Below are 24,304 nucleotides of genomic sequence, written 5' to 3' on the forward strand. Positions count from 1 at the left end.
ATAGCTCTTAAGTATAGCTTTGGTCCTATGAAAGTCATTATTTTATCTTCATATTTAAATATTTTTGCTGAGTATGCAATTCTTAATTGAGGTTTTTCTTTTCATATTCTAAAGACATTGATCTATTTCTCCTTACATACTTTCTGATGAGAAGTCTGGTGTCACTTTTATATTTGTTCCTCTGAGTGTAATGTGCCTTTTTTCTCTGGCTGTTTTTAAGATTTTCCTCTTTATCACTAGTTTGCAATTTTATTATTTTGTGCCTTCCTGTGGTTTTCATTTTTGATTGAGATTTACTGAACTTCTTGAATCTGTGGATTTATAACTTTCATAAATTATATTATTCAAATAGTTTCATATAGTTTTCATCAAATGTGAAATTCTATTTTAGGATTAATCCTTTCAATATTTTTTTCTTTGCCTCTCCCTTGTAGGCCTCAAATTATATACGCGTTAGACTGAGTGATTTGATCATACAAGTCACTGAAACTGTACATATTTTTCTCTTTATTTTCTTCTGTGCTTCATTTTGAATAGTTTCAATTGCTGTGTCTTCTAGCTTCTTTATATTTTATTACAAAGTCTGTACTGTTAATCCTATCCAGTTTATTTTTATTCAAATATTGAGGACTTTTTCCCCCTCTCTTTAAATTTCATTGGGTCTTTAAAAAATATCTTCTATTTTTTTTCCTCATCATGTTCATGTGTTCCTTTACATTCTTGAATACATTAAGAGCTCTTTTAGTATCCTTTACTTATATTTTGAACATCTTTGTTATTTCTGCAACTGTTTCTGCTTTTCAATTTTTTTTTCCTGTTTATAGGTCATATTTTCCTGCTCTGTGTGTGTGTGTGAGAGAGAGAGAGACAGAGCGAGAAAGAGAGAGAAAGAGAGAGAGACTAACTGACTGTGCGTGTGTGGTAATTTTTTAAATTCTGTTAAAAATGTAGGACTTTTTCTAGCAAGGAGTTACTTCCAGGTCAGTTTGTTACTTTTTTACAGCATTCTTGAATAATCTTTATTTTAGCACTAATTTAACCCCACCTCTAAGACATGGCCTTTCTGAGATCTCTGTTGAATGCCCCATGTATTTAATAAAGTCTTCCCACTCTGGTTCAAGGGAATTAGATGGCCCCTGGCCCTGTAGGAGTTCTGAGAATTGTTCTTATTACTCCTTGATAATTGTTACTTCCTCAGAAACTGTTCTTGTCTAGTGGAATAGAATTTCACCTCAAATATGCACAAATTGATATTTGTACAAAGACTCAAGAGAAATCTTATGCATATTTCTGGAGCTCTTTTTTGTTTTGGCCATTCTACCCAACAAAAATCATGATCAGCCTCCAAAAAGTCTGATCTATGTTTCCTTGACTTGGTGAGCCTGAAGAACTCTGTTTGGGTTTCCCCTCCCTGAGCCTCAGTCCTGAAATTATCTCCAGGTAAATAGCCAAGGATAACCTTATTTCCCTTTTCTTAGAAATAGCAGTCCTGTGCTGCTTGTTTTCCAATGTCTAACATCAGCTGTTTCCTTTTTTCCTTTACAATTTTCTAGTTCTTTATGGCGAGAGGGTAATTCCAGATTGCTTTATTTCCTAATAGCTAGAAGTGAAAATCTCATACTTTTTGTCTTTAATATCAAATCAGATCATATTGTCTCTGCTTATAACTTTCAATGGCTTCATATTACATGTGGATCTAATCCAAAGTCTTTACCATGTTCCGTAAGGACACACATGATCTGGTGCCTGTCCTTTTTTCTGACCTCAACTCCTACCAATTATCCTTTGCTTACTATAATCCAGACATATTTGTCTTCTTTCTTCTCTGCATTTCCACATCAGAACTCTTTTCCCTGCTGTTAACTCTTCTAGGGTGCATCTACCATAGATCTTCACAAAGGTGGTCTCTTGTCATTTAATCTCAGTTCAAACTTTACCTCCTTAGTAATATTTTCATTGATACCATCTAAACTAGCTACTCCTCTACTCTGCATTAAAAGAGTTCATTTTATTTTCTTTATAAAACTTATCACTATCTGAAATTATTGTGTTTACCATATGACCGTCCCCAAGATCTAGACATGTAAACTCTATTAGATCTGAGATCTTTCTATTCATCCCTAAATATCCGTCGCCTAGAAGAGTAGCTACATGTACTAGATATTTAAAAAGAATTTGCTGAATTAAATAATATTGTTCATTTTTAACTAGCTTTTAAAACACAGAGAAAGGCTTGTGGTCTAGAATGAAAAGACAGTAAGGGAATTATACCCTAAAGGATGCTGAAATGCTTTCTTTCTAATCATTCTTTCAACACTCCCACTCTTGATTCATTATCTGCAGTCCTTGCCTACAGATAAGTTTGAGAAGTCCCAACGATGTAGATTTTACTAAGTCTTGGTTGAATATTTGAGATTTATCTTTATCCAAATTAAAACTGGAATCATCTGTGATGTCAATCCGTAAGCGGGAGAGGTGGGAGGTAAGAGAACACTAGCCCTGGTAAGTCCACCTGTTCAGATTTCAGAAACCTTTCTCTGTTTCTCAGGTGAGGATATTCCTGAATCAGGAGGGAAGGATAGGAGGATCACCTTTACAGAAGCTGCTGTTTCATGCTTATGCTTGAAGTCCCTGTGACTCTCTGTCCTGAAGAAAGGAGCCATCTCAAAGTGTCCTCTGCTCCCTCTTCCTAATATGTTGTGGGAAGGTAGAGGAGTGAGGAAGTGGTGTTGTGTGCTGCTGGGTGAGGGGTCGAAATGGGAGTTGAGACAAGAGTATGTGTGACAGTTCTCACTCTGAAAGCACCTGAGACCCACTATCTGGAAGACAGAGATGGCGAATCTGTCATTGTGTCATCAAAATACATCTGAGGTCTGTCAATAAGCCAGAGCCCTTTTAAACTCCCACGTACCAAGTACCCAACAAAAGCAGGGGACCTTGTAGAGGAGAGTATCTCAGGTAAGGAATTATGACTCGGGGACCGGTCCAAAGGCAAAGCAGGGCAGAGCCAGTAAACTCATTCTTACACCTCATGTTATAACCAGATTATATTATTTTTGTGACTTGGATTATAACTCATTAACACATAGGTTTTTTTCAGGTAAGAAAACTATTAGTATTGTAAAAACTAAAATAAGTAGTTAAGTTACTCATGCTTCTACCTTAAAGAATAAGTTGGGTGTTTTTTTAACATACGGCTTCTAGCTTTATAATGCTGAACAGACGCCCAAAGACACAATTTCCTTCATTTCTTAATGAAAATGAGAGTTGTAGAAAAAAAACTACAAAAAATATAATTGGAGAAAAAAACAAATGCCCTTATCTTCCCTGGAGCAAATACAAGCATTAGCTCATCTTCACAACACTTTTCCGAAGGAAAAAGAAAAAAAAAATTAAATGTATGTGTGTGTCTATGTATATATGTACGTGCGTGTTATGTAACGTATTGTTATATATTATATATAACATATACTACATATATTATATCAAACACACATATATATTACATATTATACCCACCCCCACCAAGCTAAGAAACTAAGCCATAGGTCAGTATAAATCCTACAGATTGAAAGCTTCTTCCCTACTAAGGCAGGCTTAAATGAATGGTTCTGCTTAGAGAATTTTTTTTGCAAAAGGAGAAGAAAAGAGGCCTAGCTGGGAAACCCTAATGCATATAACACTGTGATCATCACCATCTCCACATCACTCACCCATCAAGCTATATGCTGAAAATACAGGTAAGTCAATTTTATGGTTCCTTATCAAACCAGTGCAAATAAATTCTAAATTGCCCCTAGCGACAATGTCGGAAGTGGGAGAACTCTGTGTTTACTAATTGCAGGTGGTCCTCTCTTCTAGATCAGGAGCCAAGGCCTCTTCTGGCCACTAGAGATATCAACTCAGGCCCAAGAGACATGAAGGCACAGGTGAGATGAGCAAAGCCAAGGACGGGAGAGCAAGACTTGCATCATGCCCGTGTGCAGCAACACTTAATAAATGTGGTAGATTGAAAGGAATTGAAATTGAGTAGGAGAAAGGCAACAAACTGAGAACAGGCAAAGAAAGGAAAAAGGAGAAAAAGAGGCTTATGTTGGGGAACCCAGTGACTGCTCCCCTACAATTCCCTCTAGACCCAGTCAACAGACCAATGTTACAGGCCCGGGTGTCTGCACCAGGCCAGGCCAGGCCAGGCCACTTCCTTGGTTAAATATTTTTAGTCTCTTTTTCTTACTCAACCTTATAAAGACTGTGTGCTGACATATTGAGAAATGAAAAGTAATCTGACTAGGCTTAAGAGAAACAAGTCAGCAGGCCAAAAATAAACTCAATAAGCAGTACTGTGCTTTTCATTGGTTTTCTATACAGTTTTCAAGGGAATATGCCTTTGAAAGAGAAGGCTTTTACCATCTGTTCCAAAATAAATGCTTCTGTATGTAAAGGTAGGGTATTTTCCTGGTGGGGGTACATGTTTTCATTAGTTTATTTTTATTTATTGGTGTTGGCCTGCAGAAGCAGAGAGACAAACTTAAAGAGAGGTGATGTTTGCAAATGAAAATGGAGTCCAAAAAAATTTAGTAATTTTCCTGACTGCTATGTTTCTTCTTTTATAAATATTTGTCCTTATTGTAAGAGTATTAGAATATCTAGTAATTGTGAAAAACTGGAGAATTATAAAGAACATACAGAACACTTAAACCATCTGTACTATCTTCATTCAGATATAATAACTTATTGCTTTGGTGTCTATAGATCAACTGTTTTTTAAATGCTTATTATATCTTCACAACACATTTATTCTCCTAAACATGTGCTCCTCCGAAGCTTACTGTCCATCTCCAGAAAGCATACGCCACACTGGGTCTGGTCTTCCAAAGCAGATACCCCACCACAACCACGACCGGATAAAACCATCGGCGTGCACACCCCTCATCCCCATTGGATATAACCTTCTAGAGTTTAAGGTCTATCTAATTTACACTGTCCCTAGTATCCAATACAAAATAGGAACTCAATATATATTTGTTGCCTAATTATTACAACTGATTCTTTTAATGTATTTGTAGAATATAACATTTTCCCATTGAATTATTCTTTTCTTCTATAATGCAATTTTTAGTGGCTGTTTATCCTCCATACCATAATTTAATTGAAGCAGTCCATCACTGAACATATAAAATTATTTCAAATTACTCACTATGATAAATAATACTAGGATGACCATCTTTCAGATAAACATTTTAGCAATGTCATAGGATCGGTTTCTTTAAGTTGAACAGCTATAATGGGTATACATATTTTTAAGGCTTTTATTGCCAAACTGTCTTCCACAAAGGTCATTCCAATTTATATTTTTACCCTGAATTTATGAGAGTATCTATTTCCCCACACTCTCACCAATACTAAGTATTTTAATTTTAAAAAACTGTCACTCTGATGCATAAAATATGGTATCTCATTATTGTCTGAATTTAAATTTTTTGATGTCGGTGAAATTGAGCTTTCTGTATTCTTCTGCAGGGGTTCAAAAACGTGCTACTTTGTAAAGAATAAAGTCGATTCTTCACCTCACCATCTTTATCTTCTGTTACTACCCCTGTATCTACCTTACAAAAAAGCCAAAATGAATACCTGCTGTTCCCTCCAAGGCATGCCATGCTTTGTAGCCTCTACTCTTCCTTCTGCCTGATTTCCTTCCACTTAACAGAAAGCCTACCCATCCTTCAAGGCCATTCTTTCAAAACAATACTTTTATCCACTTAAGACGCACTCGTGAAGAGGTTCCTTGCTGTTCTGCACCAGTTGTGGTGTCTCCACCACAGAACTCTGAAAGCGCGCTGTCTGTAGTGATCATTTCCTGTTTTGCGTTGTATTCTTAATTTCTCAAATTCTTGGCTGTAGCCACAATGGCCTTCTTCAGACTCTCGTATTTGACCTCGGAAGCACTTCCCCCAGACGTGGCCATCGCACATGCTATTTTCTCTGTCTGGAATGCTCTTTTCCTCCTCTCTGTGCCCAGATGGCACTAACATCCTGACACCTTCCTGACCTCTGTGAATAGGTCAAGCACCTCTAATATCATATACCTCACATTCCTAGTACTTATCATAGTTGGACTTCTAGGTTTACTTGTCATTATTTAATGACCAGCTCAGCTGCAACCTATATGGAGTGACTTATTGTGTTTGACATTGTATCTGTAGGGCCTAGAATGCTCATAACAGGTGCTCAGTGAATAATTATTGAATGAATAAATGCATGAATGAATGATATGAGAAACAAATGGGAAAATGGCTTTCTACAATGTACGGCATACAAACGCTCATTGTTAAAGTTGTTATTACTGGTGTTGTAAGCTTCTTGAAAAGGCGCTTAGCATAGTACTTGGAATATGGTATGGTATTAGAAATTATTGTTTCTTGAATTGTAAGTAGATAGGGAATGCGAATCTGTATTGACCCATGGGCAGACCATAAATCTGAACCTGGAAGGCTGGCTACTAAGATATCTCACCATTCCAATCAAACCATTCAGAGTAGTCACTCAAATTTAAGAGTTATTAGGCCCCTTGTCCAGGCCTGGTGCTCACAGAGGAGAAACTCTAGAACCTGCCTTAGAATAGCAGCGGTTGGCCACGGGGCCCTCTTTCTCTGTTTCCTAAGAGCCTCGTCCATCTCCTTATTCTAACTTTTTTCTGTAATGCTTCCCTGATTCCTAAGTTCGGCTCTTTAATCTGACGGAAAATGTGTTCTGTTATAAATTCAGTTGTTTTCTGATTAGTTTTCTTGAATGACCCCTGAACACAAGATACTTCAAATTTGAAATCCTCTCAACTGGCTTATCTCCCATCCCTGTCTAAAAGGGGGCTGTCACTACATTGCTACTCGATAGGTAACTTTTAGTAAATGGTAGGTGCCAACATGAGACTGATAGAAACAACATCTTTACAACTGAAGAGGCCCTAAGGGCCACAAAAATCATGCCCTTCGTAAAACCCCGTGATTCTTCCCTAACAGAAATCAGAGAGGAAAACAAAAACATAACTGATGGTCATTCTACTGATGTTTCCTGAATATAATCAAAATTCTGTTATTTGAAGGCTCACTACCGTTCGTTCCCATTGCCCACCGGCAAAAGCAAGAGAAATAAACAAGGTGAAAAAACAGCTTTTCTATCTGATAATATCTAGAGAACTAGAAGAAACCCTCCATAGGAAGTTTCGTTAGAAGCTTTAAGTCAACCTCCAGAAGCAAATGAAAATGCCGAATCTTGTTTCTTTCAGGCTCACCGCTAAGAGCATCATCTTTCAACCTCACATTAGCAAGCCCTGATGCTGCCTGGGTTCCCATCTTGTTACTCTTTTCCACTGACAGACGTTGGCCCTGTGACAGCTCCTGCCTATTTACCCAGTTAACTGTGTGATAGTCTCCCTTCACCCCTTTCACAGAATGGTCAAAGAATGGTCATGTTTCATGAAGACCTCGCATTTTCTAAAAGTGATATGCACGGCAAGGAGAGGAAGGTCTGAACTAACAAAATCTGAGAATTATGTGCCTTTTTTTCCCAAGGATTTCAGAAATGGTTACTTTACAGCCAAGTGTGTAGAAGCCATGATTGCTACCTTCCGAAAGCAATCACCATCTAAGCCAGTAAATCTCGACTTCTGTTATACATTACAATCACCTGGAGTGCTTTTTGTAAAAAAGAAATCACATTTGAGTACATCCCCCCAAAATTACATCCAACTCCCTGTGGCTGAGACCCAGACATCTGTATTTTTTAACTCCCCAGGTGATTCTAAAGTGCAACCGAGTCTGTGCTCCTCCGCTAAATATGAGCCAAATAAACCTTTTCTAATTGATCTTCATATGCCAAGAACAGAATACCAGGAATGAAAAGAGAGAAAAAGGAGAGTTAAATCTGTCTCATTTTTCTAATACTCTTCCTTCCCCCATTTTCATCATAAACTATAAATGAAGTGGATCTAAGAGCTATCTATCTAATCTATGGAGCAGAAATAATCCTGGAGGAAAAGAACACCTCCATCTCCCTGTTGTATTTTTTTAAGCATTGACCAATTTCTGTCCCTACACTCAGGTTATAGAGCTTTCTTGATTCGAAGCTCAATTTTCCTAGGATACTAAAATGAGTTGTAAGGGAAAAGACCAGGTACACGCACCCTCCTTTATCCAGAATCCCGTGGATCACGTGAGCATTCCCCAAAATGATTATGCACCTAGGAAGACATTTCTGAGAAATGATTTTTAACATTCAAGCTAAACCTGTCTCTTTTTTTACCACTTTCCATTCACAACAGGTTTTTATGTAAAACAGAAGCTTATTTGCTATTACCCAACCCAGCCAGGACAGCAGTTGGGAGAAGGGTCTTTCTGAAGGCCGCTGAAATGGCACCTGCATGAACACAACCCCACATGGAGTGGGATGAGAGAAGTTTGGAGGAGAAACCTCACAAAAGTGACTCCTTAGGCTGAGGATCTATCTAGTTCTGGGGCAAGTACTTAAATTAGCATTCTGAGGGGAAAAGGAAGAGAAAGATTTAAAGAAGCAAAGGAGTTGTGTGAGAGAGAGAAAACATACCACATTAAAAAAAAAAAAAAAAAGACAGCAGGAATATGTCCTAATTTGGAAAAACAGGCCACATTACCATGGCAACTCTGAGTCTCCACAAGGCAGCCAGGCATGCCTTTAAACATCAAGTTAAATAGTTCAACTATGAAGAAGAAAGAGAAGAGTACAGGGGATTTGAGAGAGAAAGAAGAGGCCTGAAGCCTGCCGTAGGAGATGCTACCTAAAGCCCGGCCATTCTTCAAGGGAGATTTCAAAACGTGAAGCTGCAAGTTCTGAACTGGATCTTTCCTCTCTGATTGCGGCAGGTTGGGGGCTGTATTTGCATACAGTTAACCTGTATCTTAAGAAAGATTGCCCCGAAGGCCTATAGATGCTAACCCAGTACTTCTCAACGTTTTTCCTCAGAACTACACCCAAACATCAAACCTGCCTGCTCAGGCCTCCCCCCAGGACCCCCAGGGGAATTGTGCTCTTTTGCCAAAGGGGAAGGGACCTGGGCAGCTCTGAGGACTGAGAAGAACAATGATTTGGCCACATCTGTAACTTACTCCATTGGTTGGGAATTCTCGCCTAAGGGCGGAAAAACATTTCATTTATAAACAACTTTAAAAGCCACCTGGAACCCATGCTAATGAAGTTATGCCATGTGCGGTACATTGGGATAAAGCCAGTGATGACGAGAATTCAGGAAACAGTTTACTGAGTAGCTCTGAACCTTTAGAAAATATGAATAAGAATATAAAACTGTTCTCCCATCTGGAACATTAATTACTCAAATTATGCACTTAATGTTCAGAATTTATTTTACCTTCCAACTAATTCTCAACCATATTGCCTCCCACATTACTTTTTGTATCCTTTCCTTTCAAAAAGTCTCTCCCCTGATCCCATCGCCTACCCTGTCATTCTCCATTTCTCCTCTGTTAGGACTATGGGTTCTCCTGAGACAGCAGAGTGAACGGAGAGCAGATCCAGCAGGCAAGGGACAAGGCAGAAGGCAAATGGTCCATACCCCATGGCTCACCTGGAGGCCAGTGGTGGAGTGGTCTGTGTCACAAGTAACCTAATGAGAAGAATGCATTCTCCTCTTAGCTTAACAACAAGAATAATAAAAGCAGATGTATATTATTATTCCCAGGCCTACCTCTCTCCCTTTTTTGTTCACTGGCTTACATCAAATTCTCTCCAGAGATTTATTCTTAGCATATGGAACTGAAATTTCCACTTGGTCCGCTATGCTATAGTAGAAAGTTTCCTGGTCCATAGACATTCCACAGCCAAGAATGGGCCCCACTTTCTCTGTACGGCCTTGAGTCAAGGCAGAGGCCTTGGGGCCCTTGGGAGGCCCCACTAGATGCTAAGCCGAAGGAAACCAGATCTCTTCTAAGAATCAAAAACATTCTCTCCTTCACACCTTCCCCTCTACCCTAGAACATATCTTTCTCTGAGATATGTCCTCATCTACCACTTTGCACATGCATGGCCTGGCTCAAACCACAACCCCTGAGTCCTAAATTTCTTCACCTCACAGGACTGTTTTGAATACTAAATGAGGTATCTGTGGAGGAGTGAGGCACAGCACCTGGCCCAATTGCAAGCTGAAATAAAAAGGGTTCCCAGCTGGCCAAGGGTTCCTTCTCTGTCAACCCCACGGGGTTGGTATTATTACCCTGGTTTAAAAAAAGGGGGAGCCTGAGGTTCTAAGAGGTTGTATAATTGCCTGAGTTCCAAAAGCCAGGAGTAGGAAGAACCCAATTTTGATTTTCATAATCATTGAGCTTCACCACCCTCTTTCTCAATGGCGGCTCAGGGTTTCCATGTAGAGGAGCTTGGGGTTGGTGTCTGCTTGGAAGATAGGGCCCGGTTTTTGCTGAGGATGCACTTTATAGCAAACAGTGTCTGCATTTATTATATATATTTACTTCGGACAACTCAAATGGGGGCGTAGCTGATGGAAATCTGTGAAGAGGCTAAAGGTTTCCACTCTCTGGCTCTCTTGATGCTGCTGTGAGCACACTGCCTTTCTAATAAATGCAAATAAATATTTGTTTACTAGAAAACATACCATGTATTCCTTGATTGCAGTTCTGCTTTTTCTCCAGCTGGATCTCCATGAATTATCATGGGATTTAAAGATTTAAGGAGGAAAGTGTGCAACCATTCATTTTTATGAAACCGAAGCAAGTAAAAGGCTGTAAACCAGAGGGGTAAGAATAGGCAATAATAAGATAAATGGTAAATAGGGGAGAGAAGTGTTTAACAAACTTCTACTTAAAATCCCACTTACGACAAGGCCTAGAACATGGCCGGCCATGACCCAAGGCACCTGTGTGGTCCGTTTTCCACCCTTAAAGCTTCTGCTATTCCTTCAGATGCCGCATTCTCTGAGGAAAAACCCCCAGTCTAAGTATACTTGATCCAGAGAAACTTCCGTATCGGGAGCACGCCGGTACCCCAGATCTCAGAGACTACTTTTCTTGCCAAATTTTTATTCTTCCCATCTTACCTTCCTAGTTGTCTCTCCATTCCTCAGGTGAATTAACCTGCATTTTTAAAATAACTAAATTATCCATGCATTGTTTCATCACATTACTCAAATGGCCTCTTGTGACTACAGTGCCACCCTCTGGCCTCTACCTCCTGTAAGGTTCATGTCTGTCTCTTCTCGTTACCTATTTATTCCCTCTCCTGTCACTTCTTCAAGGATTAATAGGGTCAAAATACTCTTTTAAACAGTAGTCACTGATGATTAGGTCTGACGCAGGAGAATTTCTAACATGGCCTCAAAGCTATTTAATAGGCAAGATGTGGGGAGGAGGAGGGACTGGAGAAGCCAGATGTTTTGTTCTGTAAATGAGTATATTTCAGGAGAGTCATGTGGAGGGAATTGCCAGCTTGCTCCTGGCAGCCTCCTGATGCAAGGTGGCATAAAGCCTGTCTCTGCCCCCTTCAATATTATCCCAGGCACCCCAACACTCACATACTCAGAAGCTCTCCTCTGGGGAGCTCATGGAATCTGTAGTCACTTAGCAAGTCCCTCAATGCCTGAAACACTTTTCTGACAGCTCTTTCTCCCATCTACTCTGCCAACATGTGACAGAAAAGGTGGCATCAAAAACTCTGTTCATAACATTTACTGATCACACTCGGAGGTGAAGTCAGCTCTGGCACTGTGAAGCATGCATGGTGCAAAAAGATGAATGAAGCCACAAGAGAAACAGAAAAAAATCCAGTGGTTTCTACAGTAACCTGATTTTCCATCATTTAAAATTAATTATGTGGCATAATGTGCACAGACATCCACAAAACAAGGGGAGGCAGGTTGGAAAAGGGCTAAGAAGGAAATGAGAGAGAGTGATAAGACCAGGAGTGGCTTTACCATGATTTCTTAACACAGAGAAAAGGTTTGAGTTAAGATCCTTTGCCAGATAATGGAAATCTGATAGTGATTTGACCAGGTAAAATATAACCACACTTGTAATCATCACTGTGAAAATCTCTGAGTCTTTTCAATTCTTTCTAACAAGAATATTAACATCTAATGCTTGTATAAGGCTTATAGCTTAGCAAAGCACTCTCATGTATATTATCTCATTTTAATCATTACATCATCCATTATCATCTCATAGACAAAGAAACTTTGGCTCAGAGAGGTTCAGTGATCTGCCCAAGGTCATGCAGCTGGCAAGAAGCAGAGCCAAGTTAAACACCCAGGTGTCAGACAAAGGTCTTGCTTCAGATTTACGTTGTCCGCAGTCCTCAGAGAAACAAGGACAGGCACCAGAAAAGCCCAAGAACCAAGAATAATGTGCACACTAAAAGCCACTCAACAGCATCAATTAGCTATTGAAAATTCACCTTCTTTAGTGAGTAACAATGAGGTCAAAGCCTTGACTTTATTGAATGGACCTGTACAGTTCATTCAATGAACATAAAACATCTCCATAAAGGAAAATCTACATCTGTGTATATATTTAATTATATAGAAATGATGGAATATTTTTATACTTGAATCTTTCAGAATAAATGGCCTGTTTTCCCCCCGACTGGCTAGAAAAAGAACGAGTTTATCTTCTAAGGGAAGATCAAACCACTTATCACTCAAATGGCGAGGTGCGTTTCACGTCATCTCTGGGAGGACGTTACGCGTGCTACCACAGCGCACAGCGCACTGCTCTGTCTGTCTCATTCGGTGCCTCTCAGTTCTGCGCCGCTGCATCCCTCCGTATCACGGAGGCCACTTTCGCTCCTTCTGAAAACTGTTTATTGGGTAAGAATCCAGAATTCTAGAAACATACAGCTGGAAAGGAACACAAGACCATCTCCTTGGAAAGGGAAAAAGGAAAAAACAACAACAACAAAAAAACAGCAGAATAAGATAGGTAAGGAGATTCCAAGACTAAGAAAAGTGCCTTGGACACTTATTCTGTATTAGGAAGTGGTGATGAGTAGATGTAGCAGTGTAGGGGGAATCTCATGCCTTGGAGCCAAAGAAGCCTGGTTTAAGTCCCAGCTGTATCTCTCACCTGACATGCAGCCTTGACAACCACTTACTATCTCTGGGCCTCAGTTTTCTCCTATATAACCTGTGAGCAATCATATCTCACAGGATAATAGTAAAATCAAAGTGATATAATTAAAATATGTTAAATAATAAAGTATGATTAAATAATCTGGTGTAGTAAAATAAAATATAAAGCACTCAACAAAGTACCTGTTCTGTTCAAATGAGATCATTTTCCACCTTTTCTTTGTCCAAAACTCACTGGGTATTTCTTTGTTGATTTAATTTTAAAATAATACTACATGGCTGATTTTTATCTTTGATATACTACATCTTCCGGGTTTTTTTGTTGTTGTTGTTTTGTTTTGTTTTTTCCTTCTCTGAGACTGGAATTGTTTTTCCTATCATTACTTTCTAGAAAGTAAATCTATGAATAACCCCTAGATTCTTCAGGGACCAGAAACAAGAAGAAGTTCAGGAAAATTATTCCTTACTCTAGGTATGACATAACACCCTATATCCATGTGTTTATTAAGTAATCGTAGTTTTCCTCTTTTTTATTAATAGGTATTAGAACAGCATGACATAACCATACATCAACGAGCTGATATAATGTTAATTCGAAGCAAAGAAACATTATTTTTTCTTAGTCTAATCTGCCTGGTTGTGGGTAAATGGAAAGTTACTCTTGGGTTGTTTGAACACTGAAGATAACTTGGTGAGCCCCAGGGGATACAACTTTCATCTTATGGATGAGGAAACTTAGACCCAGGGAATGAAGTGACTCGTCGTAGAGCACACAGCTGGCCATGACAGAGTCAGAACTCTAACCCAAGATGTCTAACTCTCAGGTGAGCCCTTTCTCCTCTATATCACAATTTTGAAATAATCTTCCAACCAGAAAGTTATGTATAGACTTTATTTTCTCAGATTATCGATGAATCTGTCACATGGGACAGAAATAAAAGGCTCGCTAAAGTGAAGACAGAGCACATCTATCACTTCCCCCAGTCCCTGAGTCTCATCAGTCAGTCACTGAAGGAGATTATGATATCCCAGGGAATCTCCGTGCAATGCTCTTCTTTGCTCTGCAATTTCTATCAAAGAAACAGGATATGAGCAGAGCCCCCAACCTGTCAGACAGGCCCCAGACCAACAGTTCAGGGGACACATCTGCAGGCACAGCTCTTAGAAGTAATTTCCTTGGTAACTCTGCCTCCAAACAATATCTACACCAGTGCTTCACAAATACTGGTCTATGGATCAATGACAACCCATGATAAAGTTATCATGGGCGCATAGAGAAATGAGAAAAATAAGAACAAAGCAGTGGTTGTTGATACAGCTAAGTGTATTCAATTTAAAGGACTGTCCATTCTGAGATCACGTATATCCTCATTTTGTTTTTAATATTCATGTCCTTTCTTTTAAAAAAAAAAATGTGGTATAGGGTTTTTTAAAAAGTATCTTTAACTGAGAAAATAAAAACTCACCATGCTACATCATGCCACCATTGCCATCGTCACTATAAAATAATTACTCTGCAAATCAAGAAACGGGAAACTTCTAAGCAATGGGCAGCAGAGACTGTGCACCTGGAAGCACTAAAGCCTCCACTGAGACTGGAGCACTCTCAGCAGAAGTGGAGGCTCAGGGAAGGGACCGTCACTGCAATGGTCAAAGGACTTTGGGGAGCTTTGTAAAACCACACTCCAACATGACACTCACTGCTCAAGTATATTCTGAATTCAGTCACACTGGATTTTCATAGCATGATACTTGGAATTTTTCTTTTAATTTCTTTGCTTAATTTTTTACACTTGACTAACATTGGTGGCAAGCACCTACTAAGTGCCAACATCTACATCAGCAGTTTTTACATACTTTATTTTTCTTAGCCTTGTGCAAACAAGACTTTAAATTGTCCGAGATTACCATGCCTGATTTTTGTAGCTCACTGCTGCAAACTTTTCATGCTGGCCTCTCAGATCTTAGTTTCTCAAATTCAGTCTTCCTTATCTTATTTCTGTACAATTTTCTTCTTTAGTAGAGCATTCTGCATGTTACTATTGATTAAAATCCTATTTATGTCCAGGTATTTCTTCAACTTCACTATTATACTCTCAGTGATTTGTATGAGGTCCAACACATAATGGATGCTCAAGTATATTTACTGAATGACCAAATTAATCCTAGACCACTTTCCAAGGAGCTAATCATTATATAATCTGAAGAAATTACCAAAATTTTGACTTTTTTTATGAAAAAGGACCTCAAAAGAAAGCTAATTTCCAGTTTGTTAGAAATATGATGAAAGTCTAGGGAAGTGATACGTTTTCACCAGCAAAAATAATTAAGAGAATTATAATGAGATAACACATACAAAGTTCTTACACATAGCAAGTGTTACATAAATGTTAATCTTCTCTTTCCAACTCCTCTTCCGATCGTTGCTCATAGGAAGGCTGAGGTGACTTATTTTTCTTTTTTTAGGAAATTTGCTTTATTGCAGTCACAACACGGCTTTTAGAAAACCTATAGTATCAATAACTGGGCCAAGGAAAAACACCTTGAAAACATCATTTCACCATTTTTTACATTCTCTAGAGTATATACACACATACACTCAAAGACAAACATGCACGCACACATACACACCTTTTTCTAAAATTCTGATCGACATCAGATTGCTGATTACTATGAGTATAATCTTCAAGTCAACTCAGATCACAGCACATACTTCTAGGGGTCATTCACATTTGATTCAGTTTTTAAATTTTTCCAATTTTTAGTGGATGATCCAAGCAAAAGTTTCTTCAAAGTAAAGATTAAATATATTTTTTATCTCTTAAAATGTCTGCACCTTCAGGCTTTCATAGTATATTAAATCACTGTGACAGGACTTTTAGGAACACTAAAAAAAGCTATTAGAAAGTGAGCACTATTTAATTCTAAGAACACCTGGTAGTTGATAAATATCGAATAGCCAGAAGACATTGATTAGAGCTAGAAGTACCAACATCCCAAGAGTCACATGAGATTATTGTGTCTGTTTTTGAAAGAGCTATTAAAAAACTAATAACAAAAACAAGTTGCAAATCTATCAGTCCTATCATTTGCCAAGTCCAACACGGCTCAGATTTTTTATAATTTGTTTGCAGCAAATTACCAAATATCTCTGAAATGTGTCATGTTATATTGGCATGCATATCTCTTTCTGTTTGTGCCTATATATTCTATTTACACTTCCCAGTGTAAAATAATGTTTAATTTCCATTTTAAGGTTAATGTTATCAAAATATATTCTAGCTTACATTCAGCAACTCTGTAGTAGGCTAAAAATCTAGTACATTTTCTCCTCATTATCACTTCCATAAAAGTCCCTTGCCAGGATCTGGCTAGGAGGCTTATATCTGACAAAGCTTAATGAAGTGTTAATGAAGGGAAAGTGTCCCAGACCATTCTAGGCTCTGTTCAGAATAGGTTTATGTGTACCCTGGTAAAAAAGCTTTAATAGTGGCTCTTTTTTTTTTCCCCAAGAAAGGGCAGATAAGGTAACAGGCTGTAGACTTGCATTTGCCATCTTTTGCATAAATGGTGTTGCCTTTTGTTTACTAATGCTGAGGTTTAATCCTTATCCTTATTTTAAAATTCCTCTGTATGGGCCTTTATCCATGAATTCCCCATCCTCCATGCCTGCCCAACCTTTCTACTGTGTCTAGGTTCCTCAGCATATTGACTCAATACATCCATAGCTTCCTTTTCTTCCCCGTAACTTCTTGATCTCCAGCCCCATCTGAGCTCTTCATTCGACTTCAATCTCATCAGCCAAGGTCTACAAAGAATTTCTGTGGCCAAACCTTCTGCACTCTGTCCCAACCTGACACCACAGATTGCTCATTGCCACTAAACACTCTTCACGGTGGTTTACCTGGTTCTCTTCTCTAGTCTCAGACCTGCCCCTTACAGCTTCCCGGTCTTAGCTTCTTGGAGTCTTAGTTTTCTTATCTGGAGAATGGGGAAGATAACTATAATTACCTTCATTTTTCAAAAAGATAATCTAGGGCTCGATTTCCCATCTTGCACAAATTGGATCAAATTAAGACGAAGTACATAAATTCACCTTAAAAAAATGTCAAATGTCATAAAATTTTTATCTCCAACCACATATACTGCTTGCTGAGTTTCTTTCTGCTCTCGCTCCTGCTTTTCCTCTCTTTCTTCCTGGAAGCCTCCCCGCTCTTCCAGGACAAATCCCCAGTTGCACACGAATTCTCATTCTTACTTGAGTACTTCTGTCCTAAATATCTCAGAGGAATGCTTCAAGATGAGAAGCGAAAGGGGTAATCTCGGCATCATTTTTTGGAGAAAAGGAAAGACCTATTTGTAGCCCAAAGGTAGTTGAGAAACACCAGTTTCTGAAGCTCACTTTGATCACTGAAGAGTCTCAACCAGATAGAATTTACTGATCAAAATCTGCTCTCCATCTGCCTGCCTGTGATTATCATAAACTCATACAGCCCCCAACATATAGGTCTTCTACCATATATAGTCCAAAAATTCATTCAATGATAGTTACTTTCATTGATATCTGTCAGATTAAGTAATATATCTTTAATCAATTATCTCAGACCACACTTAGTGCAGATATAAAAGAAATCGTTTTTTAAAAATGCAATTCCCTCCCTCCCCATTCTAATTTCAATTTGCCCTGTCACTCACCTCTAGTTAGGAGAGGAGAGAGACAGCAATTCATTTTATCATATGATCTGCTAGACTGTGAACTACCGGACAGAACTGGTATTTCGTTTAGGTTAAAGTCCTACCAGAAACTGACCTGGTAATATGGAAAATGAGGCCAACTCCAGGAGAGGGTTGAGGTGTGGCCTCAGGCAAGTCACTTAATCTTTCTTGGCTTCTGTGTCCTCTACCATGAAACCAGGGCATTGCATTAGTTTCTGAGATCCTTTCCAGGCAGAATGGTCTTTGACACAGTATATAGCCAGATAACACATTCCTCCGGACTCTGGCGTGAGGTAAGGGCTAGAATGGGGTGAGGATGAGAATAGGGTGCTCCTTTTCAGGAATTCTCTTTCCCTTTTTCACGGGCTGTAAAGAGCTGAAGCATTCTCTTTGCAACCGTCTACATGAGGAACCTCAAAATCTGTCAGAAGGGATGCATTTTTAAACTCAGAATTTGACAATAGGATTTTATATTTTGCCACTGTTCTTTATTTGCTTTGTTTACTTTGAATCTACTCATGCTGACTCCTGTACCTTTTTTTTTTTTTTTTTTGGCTTCTCCCTATTCAATTGCTCACCTCTCCTTCAATCAATGCCTTCTTTCCTCAGACATCATATTCAGAAACTTCTAGTATGGATTATCTGCCTGGCTTTTGTAGCTCATTGCTGCACACTTCTTGTAATGGCCTCCCAGATCTTAGTTTATCAAATTTGGTCTTCTTCATCTAATTTATGTGCCATTTTCTCCTTTAGTGAAGTATTTATTCTGCATGTCAGAAATCCTAATCCCTTCATTTTTCAGATGAAAAATTTGAGACTAAGATAGATTAAAGGACTTGACCAGGCAAACAGCTATGGCTGGTTATAAAGCAAGGATGAGAACCAGGCTTCCTGACTCTGTAGTTCAGTCTAGGCTCTTTCTACCATCAGCACGACCGCTACTAAATGAATATTTCCATTCAACCCCATGGAGTATCCAGAGGAGAATAAAGTCTCTCCCCACCACCAGCACCAAAATTAGCAAGAGTATTTCATCTACCATACTGCCTATATGATACAAAATGATTTTTCAAATTAGCCCCATCTTTCTTCCTTAATTCAGATATTGGTGACATATATCTCCCATTTTATATAAGCCTAGCTATGTATAATTGCCAATTGTGCTGTGTTTTTTTTTTCAGTTCTTTGACAAATGAGATTAAATCTTCTCTAGACTCTAGCTACATCCTTATCTGAAACCAACCCTTTTCCTCATATTAAGTGGGCCTGCTTATATGCTCCTACTCCACCATCATCTAGCCCAGCAGGTGCTTTTAGGATCTATGCAAAAAAAAAAAAGTAATTAAATCATTTCTGTAATTATTCTCTCATGCTTATAAATAATTAAGAGCTGCACACTCTCCCGGAAGCCACTAAGGGCCCAGGAATAGTGAATGACAGGGGTAAGTGGATCAGAAAATGTGCCTTGGGAAGGAAGTAAAAAATCAGTGAGAAGATGATAAAGGAGAAAGGAAGAATCTAAGAATGAGGAACAGACTAAGAGTCACAAAAATGGAAAGAGAAGCACAAAACGGAAAGAAGACAGGAGAGGAGGGAGGGAGGAGGGAGGGAGGGGAAAGGAGGAGGGGAATTTCCAGAGGCACTGTCGAAAATTAAGAAGAAAAATGGTATAACAGAATAGACCTAGTAACTGAAGAGGAAGAGAAAGGAGTGGCTGAAAGGCAAAGAACAGCTGAAAGAGGCCAAACCACTGTTGCAGTTTTAATGTTATCCTTGTTTCGCAGCTAAGGGAAACTTAGGCACAGAAAAGTTAAGTAACTAGGCTAAGGTCATGGAACTAAGGAGGAAGAGAGCCAGAATCTGAGTCCAGGTCTGTCTGGGCCTGAATTCTGCCTACAAGATCGAGTTCAAACTCTTTTTAGACCTTTAAAAATATAAAACGTAAATCTACAATAATCTCGATTGATGTCCCTTGTCGGCAAATTAGCATTGCTCCAGCCACAGTCCCTTAGCCACATCCCCCTGTGACCAAGGGTGTGAATATGGAAGCTGGTAGCTGGAAGTCACCTCTGCCATGAAATGGAAGAGAACTAGCAGGGTCCTACAGAGTTACGACAAATCCTTCACTGGCCTCATTAAATGCCAGTTCTAACCAACTGAACCAACGTGCCACAGACTACAGAGCTAATGTCTGACAGCTCTAAGAGTCAAGAGCAGACCACCTGGGAACTTTTAACTATGCCAGGTCCAAAGGTAGGCCATTGAGGGACTTCAACACTGACAGGATGAAGCATGAAGATGGCTGCGTGTGCCACATAAAGTGTAAGTCATGTGGAAGAGTGGGTCACAGGAGACAGGGGAGAGGACAAAGAGAGAGAAGGACAGAGAAACATGAACCAGAAATGAGATGATGGGGGAGCAGAGAGGGGAGGGAAAAAGAGGACATAGAGAAGGAGAAATCAGAGAATCAGAGGGAAAGAAGGACCCAGATACAGACGGTTTAGAAGTTGAGTCTCTGGGGGCAGTAAAAGGCAGCTAAGAAGAGTTCCTAGTGCAGAAAGTAAGGTTGGAGCCCTCTCTCTAGTCTGGAAATTTAAAGCAGTCTAGAGTTCATTGATCAGTCTGGGCTTCCCACTTCTATTGGATTCTCTACTACTTCCCAGAAGGAGCTCCAGAGGTCTCCCGCCTTAATAGCCATTATGCTCTCCAAGGCTCCACAGCAGGTCCCGTGCTGTCCCCTGCCTGGCCGAAGATAACCAACACCCTGCTCAAGTGGCTGCCCTTTAGTGTTTCTGTTTGCAGCAAGGTCTCCCAGTGGAGCCTAGCCGCGAGCTAGGACTGACGAGGCTCCCTGCAAATGGCGTGACTTGTGAGGGTCAGGAAAGTACTTTCTATTTTAAATACATATTTCCCTTATGGCGCAACGTAGTATCTGAAATTTCACTACTACAAATTTCTTCCTCTGAGTTAAAATATAAATGCCCTTCGAAGGGGTGACACATTAGTTGCTTTGCTCTTATTTAAGATTGTACCAAGGGCTTAGTTTTATAGACTGTTTCCCAGTTTGAAATGAAACAGGGGCCTGTAAAGGGAACATACTGGAGGGCTACATGGAGGACAGACCCAGGACCAAATCACATAGTGCTCCTTGGGGAAGTCTGGTCAGTGGCCAATGCAGGAAGTTTGGGGGCAGACAGTCAAGAGGCAGAAAAAAAAATACATAACAACAAAAGGAGGTAGAAGTTATTAAAAGGGGAGAGAGAAACACAAAGAAAGGGAATTTTTGAAATGATTAAAAACACATTCTTTTCCAATCGCATACCTTTTCCCAGGGCTAACCATTGAGATTAGGACGGCAAAGGCATCCATCATTGCTCCTTGGAAGTCCCAGAAACACAGAAAAAGATTCTACTCAGGTCCTAATACTAACTCCCAGCAGACATGAAACCAGCTCCAGATTATTTGCAACTCTTAGCTGTCCAGAGGCCCCTACTGTCATGACTGGGGAGCCTCTCAATTGAATCAAAGGGAGCACGAGAGTAGAATGTGCCAAAGAGGAAGTGTCCTCCCACCAGAGCACATGGAGAGTTAAAGCTGTGTCTGGATTCTCCTCTCTGCTTAACAAGCTAGTTTTCATAATAATCACTGAACTGGTCTCCAAAGAGAATAGAAATGACACCAGTAACTAGTCTAGTTCCTTTTCATTGACCAATGAGACTTCTCCTTGGGTGCAGAAACTTCAGGGACAAATGGGAGAACTTACAGAACCCCGAAGGCCACATTATGTTCCTCAGTAAAATTAGCCACCGATTTAGTCTGAAGAGTGACAATGATCGGAGACAAATACATTCCCCAGAAAGGTATTCCTGTCTCTTAGCTGCTGATACAGGTAGACTGGATGTCTGTGGGAAAGTGGTGCAGCAGGCAAGCCGGATGAGAACCGGGACTCCGGCGGCTGCCCTTTCTCTCTACCCTGCAGAGTGGCCCTATCTTGGGTCTTGATGCTCAGCTTGTGCCCCGTTTGGCTTGAGAAAGTTTCCAGGGGCGACGGGAGCACAAGAGGAGCTGCTGCTCTTGCGGCCTCTGCACGACTTCAGCTGATCCTGGTCTGAGCCATCAGTTCCCTACCGTCTCCTGCTCGGTTCTGGGAACGGTGCACTCACACTTCTCGCTCAAATTCTCATATCCCTGGGATCCAAAACCAAGACACAGATTTTTCTTTCCTGCTTTCAGTATCAACTTCAGCTTCCAGAACCATCCATCCAGAGGAGGAGACCCTCTATGATCTCATCCAGAGGGGGCTGTAGTGAGGAGGGCTCTGGCAGAGAGTCCAGGCAAGCGGCCAGCTGGGGCCAAGGGGAAGAGAATTACTCACAGGCTCGCAGATGTTAGAGATGAAAAGAACTTGCAAAAACACATCTCACTCATCCATCCCACCTTGCAATGCAGGCCCCTTTCCAAGAGCATATGGCCTGTTCCCATCTGATTTCAAAGGAACTCTCATTACGAACGAATACGTACTGAGTGCGCCTTGTGTGCTTGGCCCTGCCCCGTCACGAGAGGACGGCAGGAAGGGGCCCTCTTCCTTTGGAAAGGCCCTCACGCTGCGAGGTAAATTTGCCTCTTACGGGCATTGCCTGAACCCATAGAGACATCTGTCCCTCCACCCTGATGTGGATAACTTCACGTACTTCAATACCACTCTGGCACATAAACAGGCCTCTGATCATCTGATCATTGGGGAAACTGACAGGGAATATAGGTGCTGAAGGTGCAGCAAAGGAGAGGTACAGCGGGAGGGGGCTGAGGAGGGGGCCAGGTGAAGCAGCCTTTGAGCACCACCTTTAGGACTGGTAAGGATTTCGTTCCAAGGTAACAGTAGTTACAGCTGATTTTCTAGGACTAATCAATCAGGAAGTAGGAGGGGACAGTTTGCTCCAAGACCTATTACAGTCATCCAGAATAGTGAGGAAAAGATGCTCTTCCTTGTGGACTTATCATCTGTTGAGATGGAATCTTAGATTGGTGTATAGCTGATTTCGCCTTTTCCTGAGACACAGTAAGCTAGAAAAAATATCCCCCAATCCCAGAAATGTGACTGAAGAGTTTGATCTGATCCGGGACTCAAATCCTGGAGCATCCGCTTGGAAGCAGATGGGTTTGAGGTGTAAGGTCTGCTCTTGGACCTCGGGAAGGAATCGCAACTCCCATGCAGCTTCAGAACCAGGCCCCGCCAGTCTGGGAAACGGCCCAGCAGTTTTGCTCACCCCTCGGTGTCCTTTTCTCTTCAAGTTCTCTTTCCCTTTCTACTTCTTGTCTCTCAGCCCACGCTCTTCCCTCCCTCTGAGCTGTTCTCTTGTGCTGAATGTTTAGGTCCTAATCAAGACCCCCTGGGAGAGAGAGGAACTGCTTTGCCCAAGTTCCAGCTAACTGCTGTTTGGACGGCTGGGGTATTCCCTCCGGGCTAAGCTACATGTCCCACGAAGACCGCATAAACGAAAGTGTTCAAGAGGAAGTGCAGCATACCGGGGGACGCCACGGGTGTTACTGTCCATCAGACGACGGGTCTCATTTCCACACGGCCACTACTAGTGTGTGACTGTGGGCCAGTTACTTTCCTTTTCAATCTTCAGCTTCTTCATTTGTAAAAGAAGGAGAGTAATTCTACTGCCTAAATCCTGGGCTCCTTTGAGGTTTAAACTGGCTAAAGGCATGTAAAGCCCTATCTCATTAAAACGTAGCACTAACGTGCAGTAGGCACTTGTTCCTTTTTTTTTTTTGTATCCAAAATGTGTTTATTGGGATGGTTCCTCACTCATCTTAATTCATGGTGCTTTTAGTGCTGCTTCCTTCTGAAGGAGCGTCCTTCCATAAGCCTTGCTTTTCCTCCTGTGGGCTGACAGAGGACAGCGGAGCAGTCAACACACAACACTACGGTTTGGGCGTGGCTGAAGACGGTGGTGATTTTATAGCATCCTGGGCACTTCACGTCCATGAAGTAGGAGTTGGGGCTCTGCACCAGGCGCTTCTTCTGGTGTTTCCTCTTCTCCTCTTCTGGAGAGGGATGGAGGAGGTCCTTGGCGAGAAGCATGTTCTCGTGAGGAGGTCGTCACTGCCGGAAAGCACTTTTTCTCTTTTTTTTTAAGGATGAAACAGAACGAAGCTGACTTCTTCTGAAATTCCAGATCTAGCCTACCCTAGTCTCTTACTAACCAGGAAAAATCCAGGATTCAAAACACACCCAAAAGCACATGTTAATCGATTCTAGAGTAAGACACTTAGCCTGCACTCCAGCTGAAAGTCAGAGACAAGAGAATCCTTGAGCCTGACGTCTGATGGTTGATGGCCCCACGCCCAGATCCACAGCTTCTACCTGTCATTGTCACATTGCTCCCTCCCTTCTTTTTCCTTGGCTTTTTTCCTCATCTCCTTTAGCTTCTTCTCATCTTTCTCCAACTCCTCTTCCTC

General features: G+C 40.6%; 2 protein-coding genes across 2 annotated transcripts in view; both read right to left on the reverse strand.

Moving 5' to 3' along the window:
• The window catches only part of GRIN2B (glutamate ionotropic receptor NMDA type subunit 2B), a 385,633-nt gene that overhangs the window by 236,639 nt on the left and 124,690 nt on the right, over window positions 1–24,304 (reverse strand). The window lies entirely within an intron of this gene.
• On the reverse strand, window positions 23,607–23,956 carry LOC120613743 (40S ribosomal protein S27-like). The gene has a single exon (XM_039876410.1). It carries the CDS (start codon window positions 23,925–23,927, stop codon window positions 23,673–23,675), a length of 255 nt encoding a protein of 84 aa, XP_039732344.1. The 5' UTR covers window positions 23,928–23,956; the 3' UTR covers window positions 23,607–23,672.

This window comes from Pteropus medius, unplaced genomic scaffold, assembly GCF_902729225.1.
Source record: "Pteropus medius unplaced genomic scaffold, Ma_sr-lr_union100, whole genome shotgun sequence".
NCBI classification, from domain to species: Eukaryota; Metazoa; Chordata; class Mammalia; order Chiroptera; family Pteropodidae; genus Pteropus; species Pteropus medius.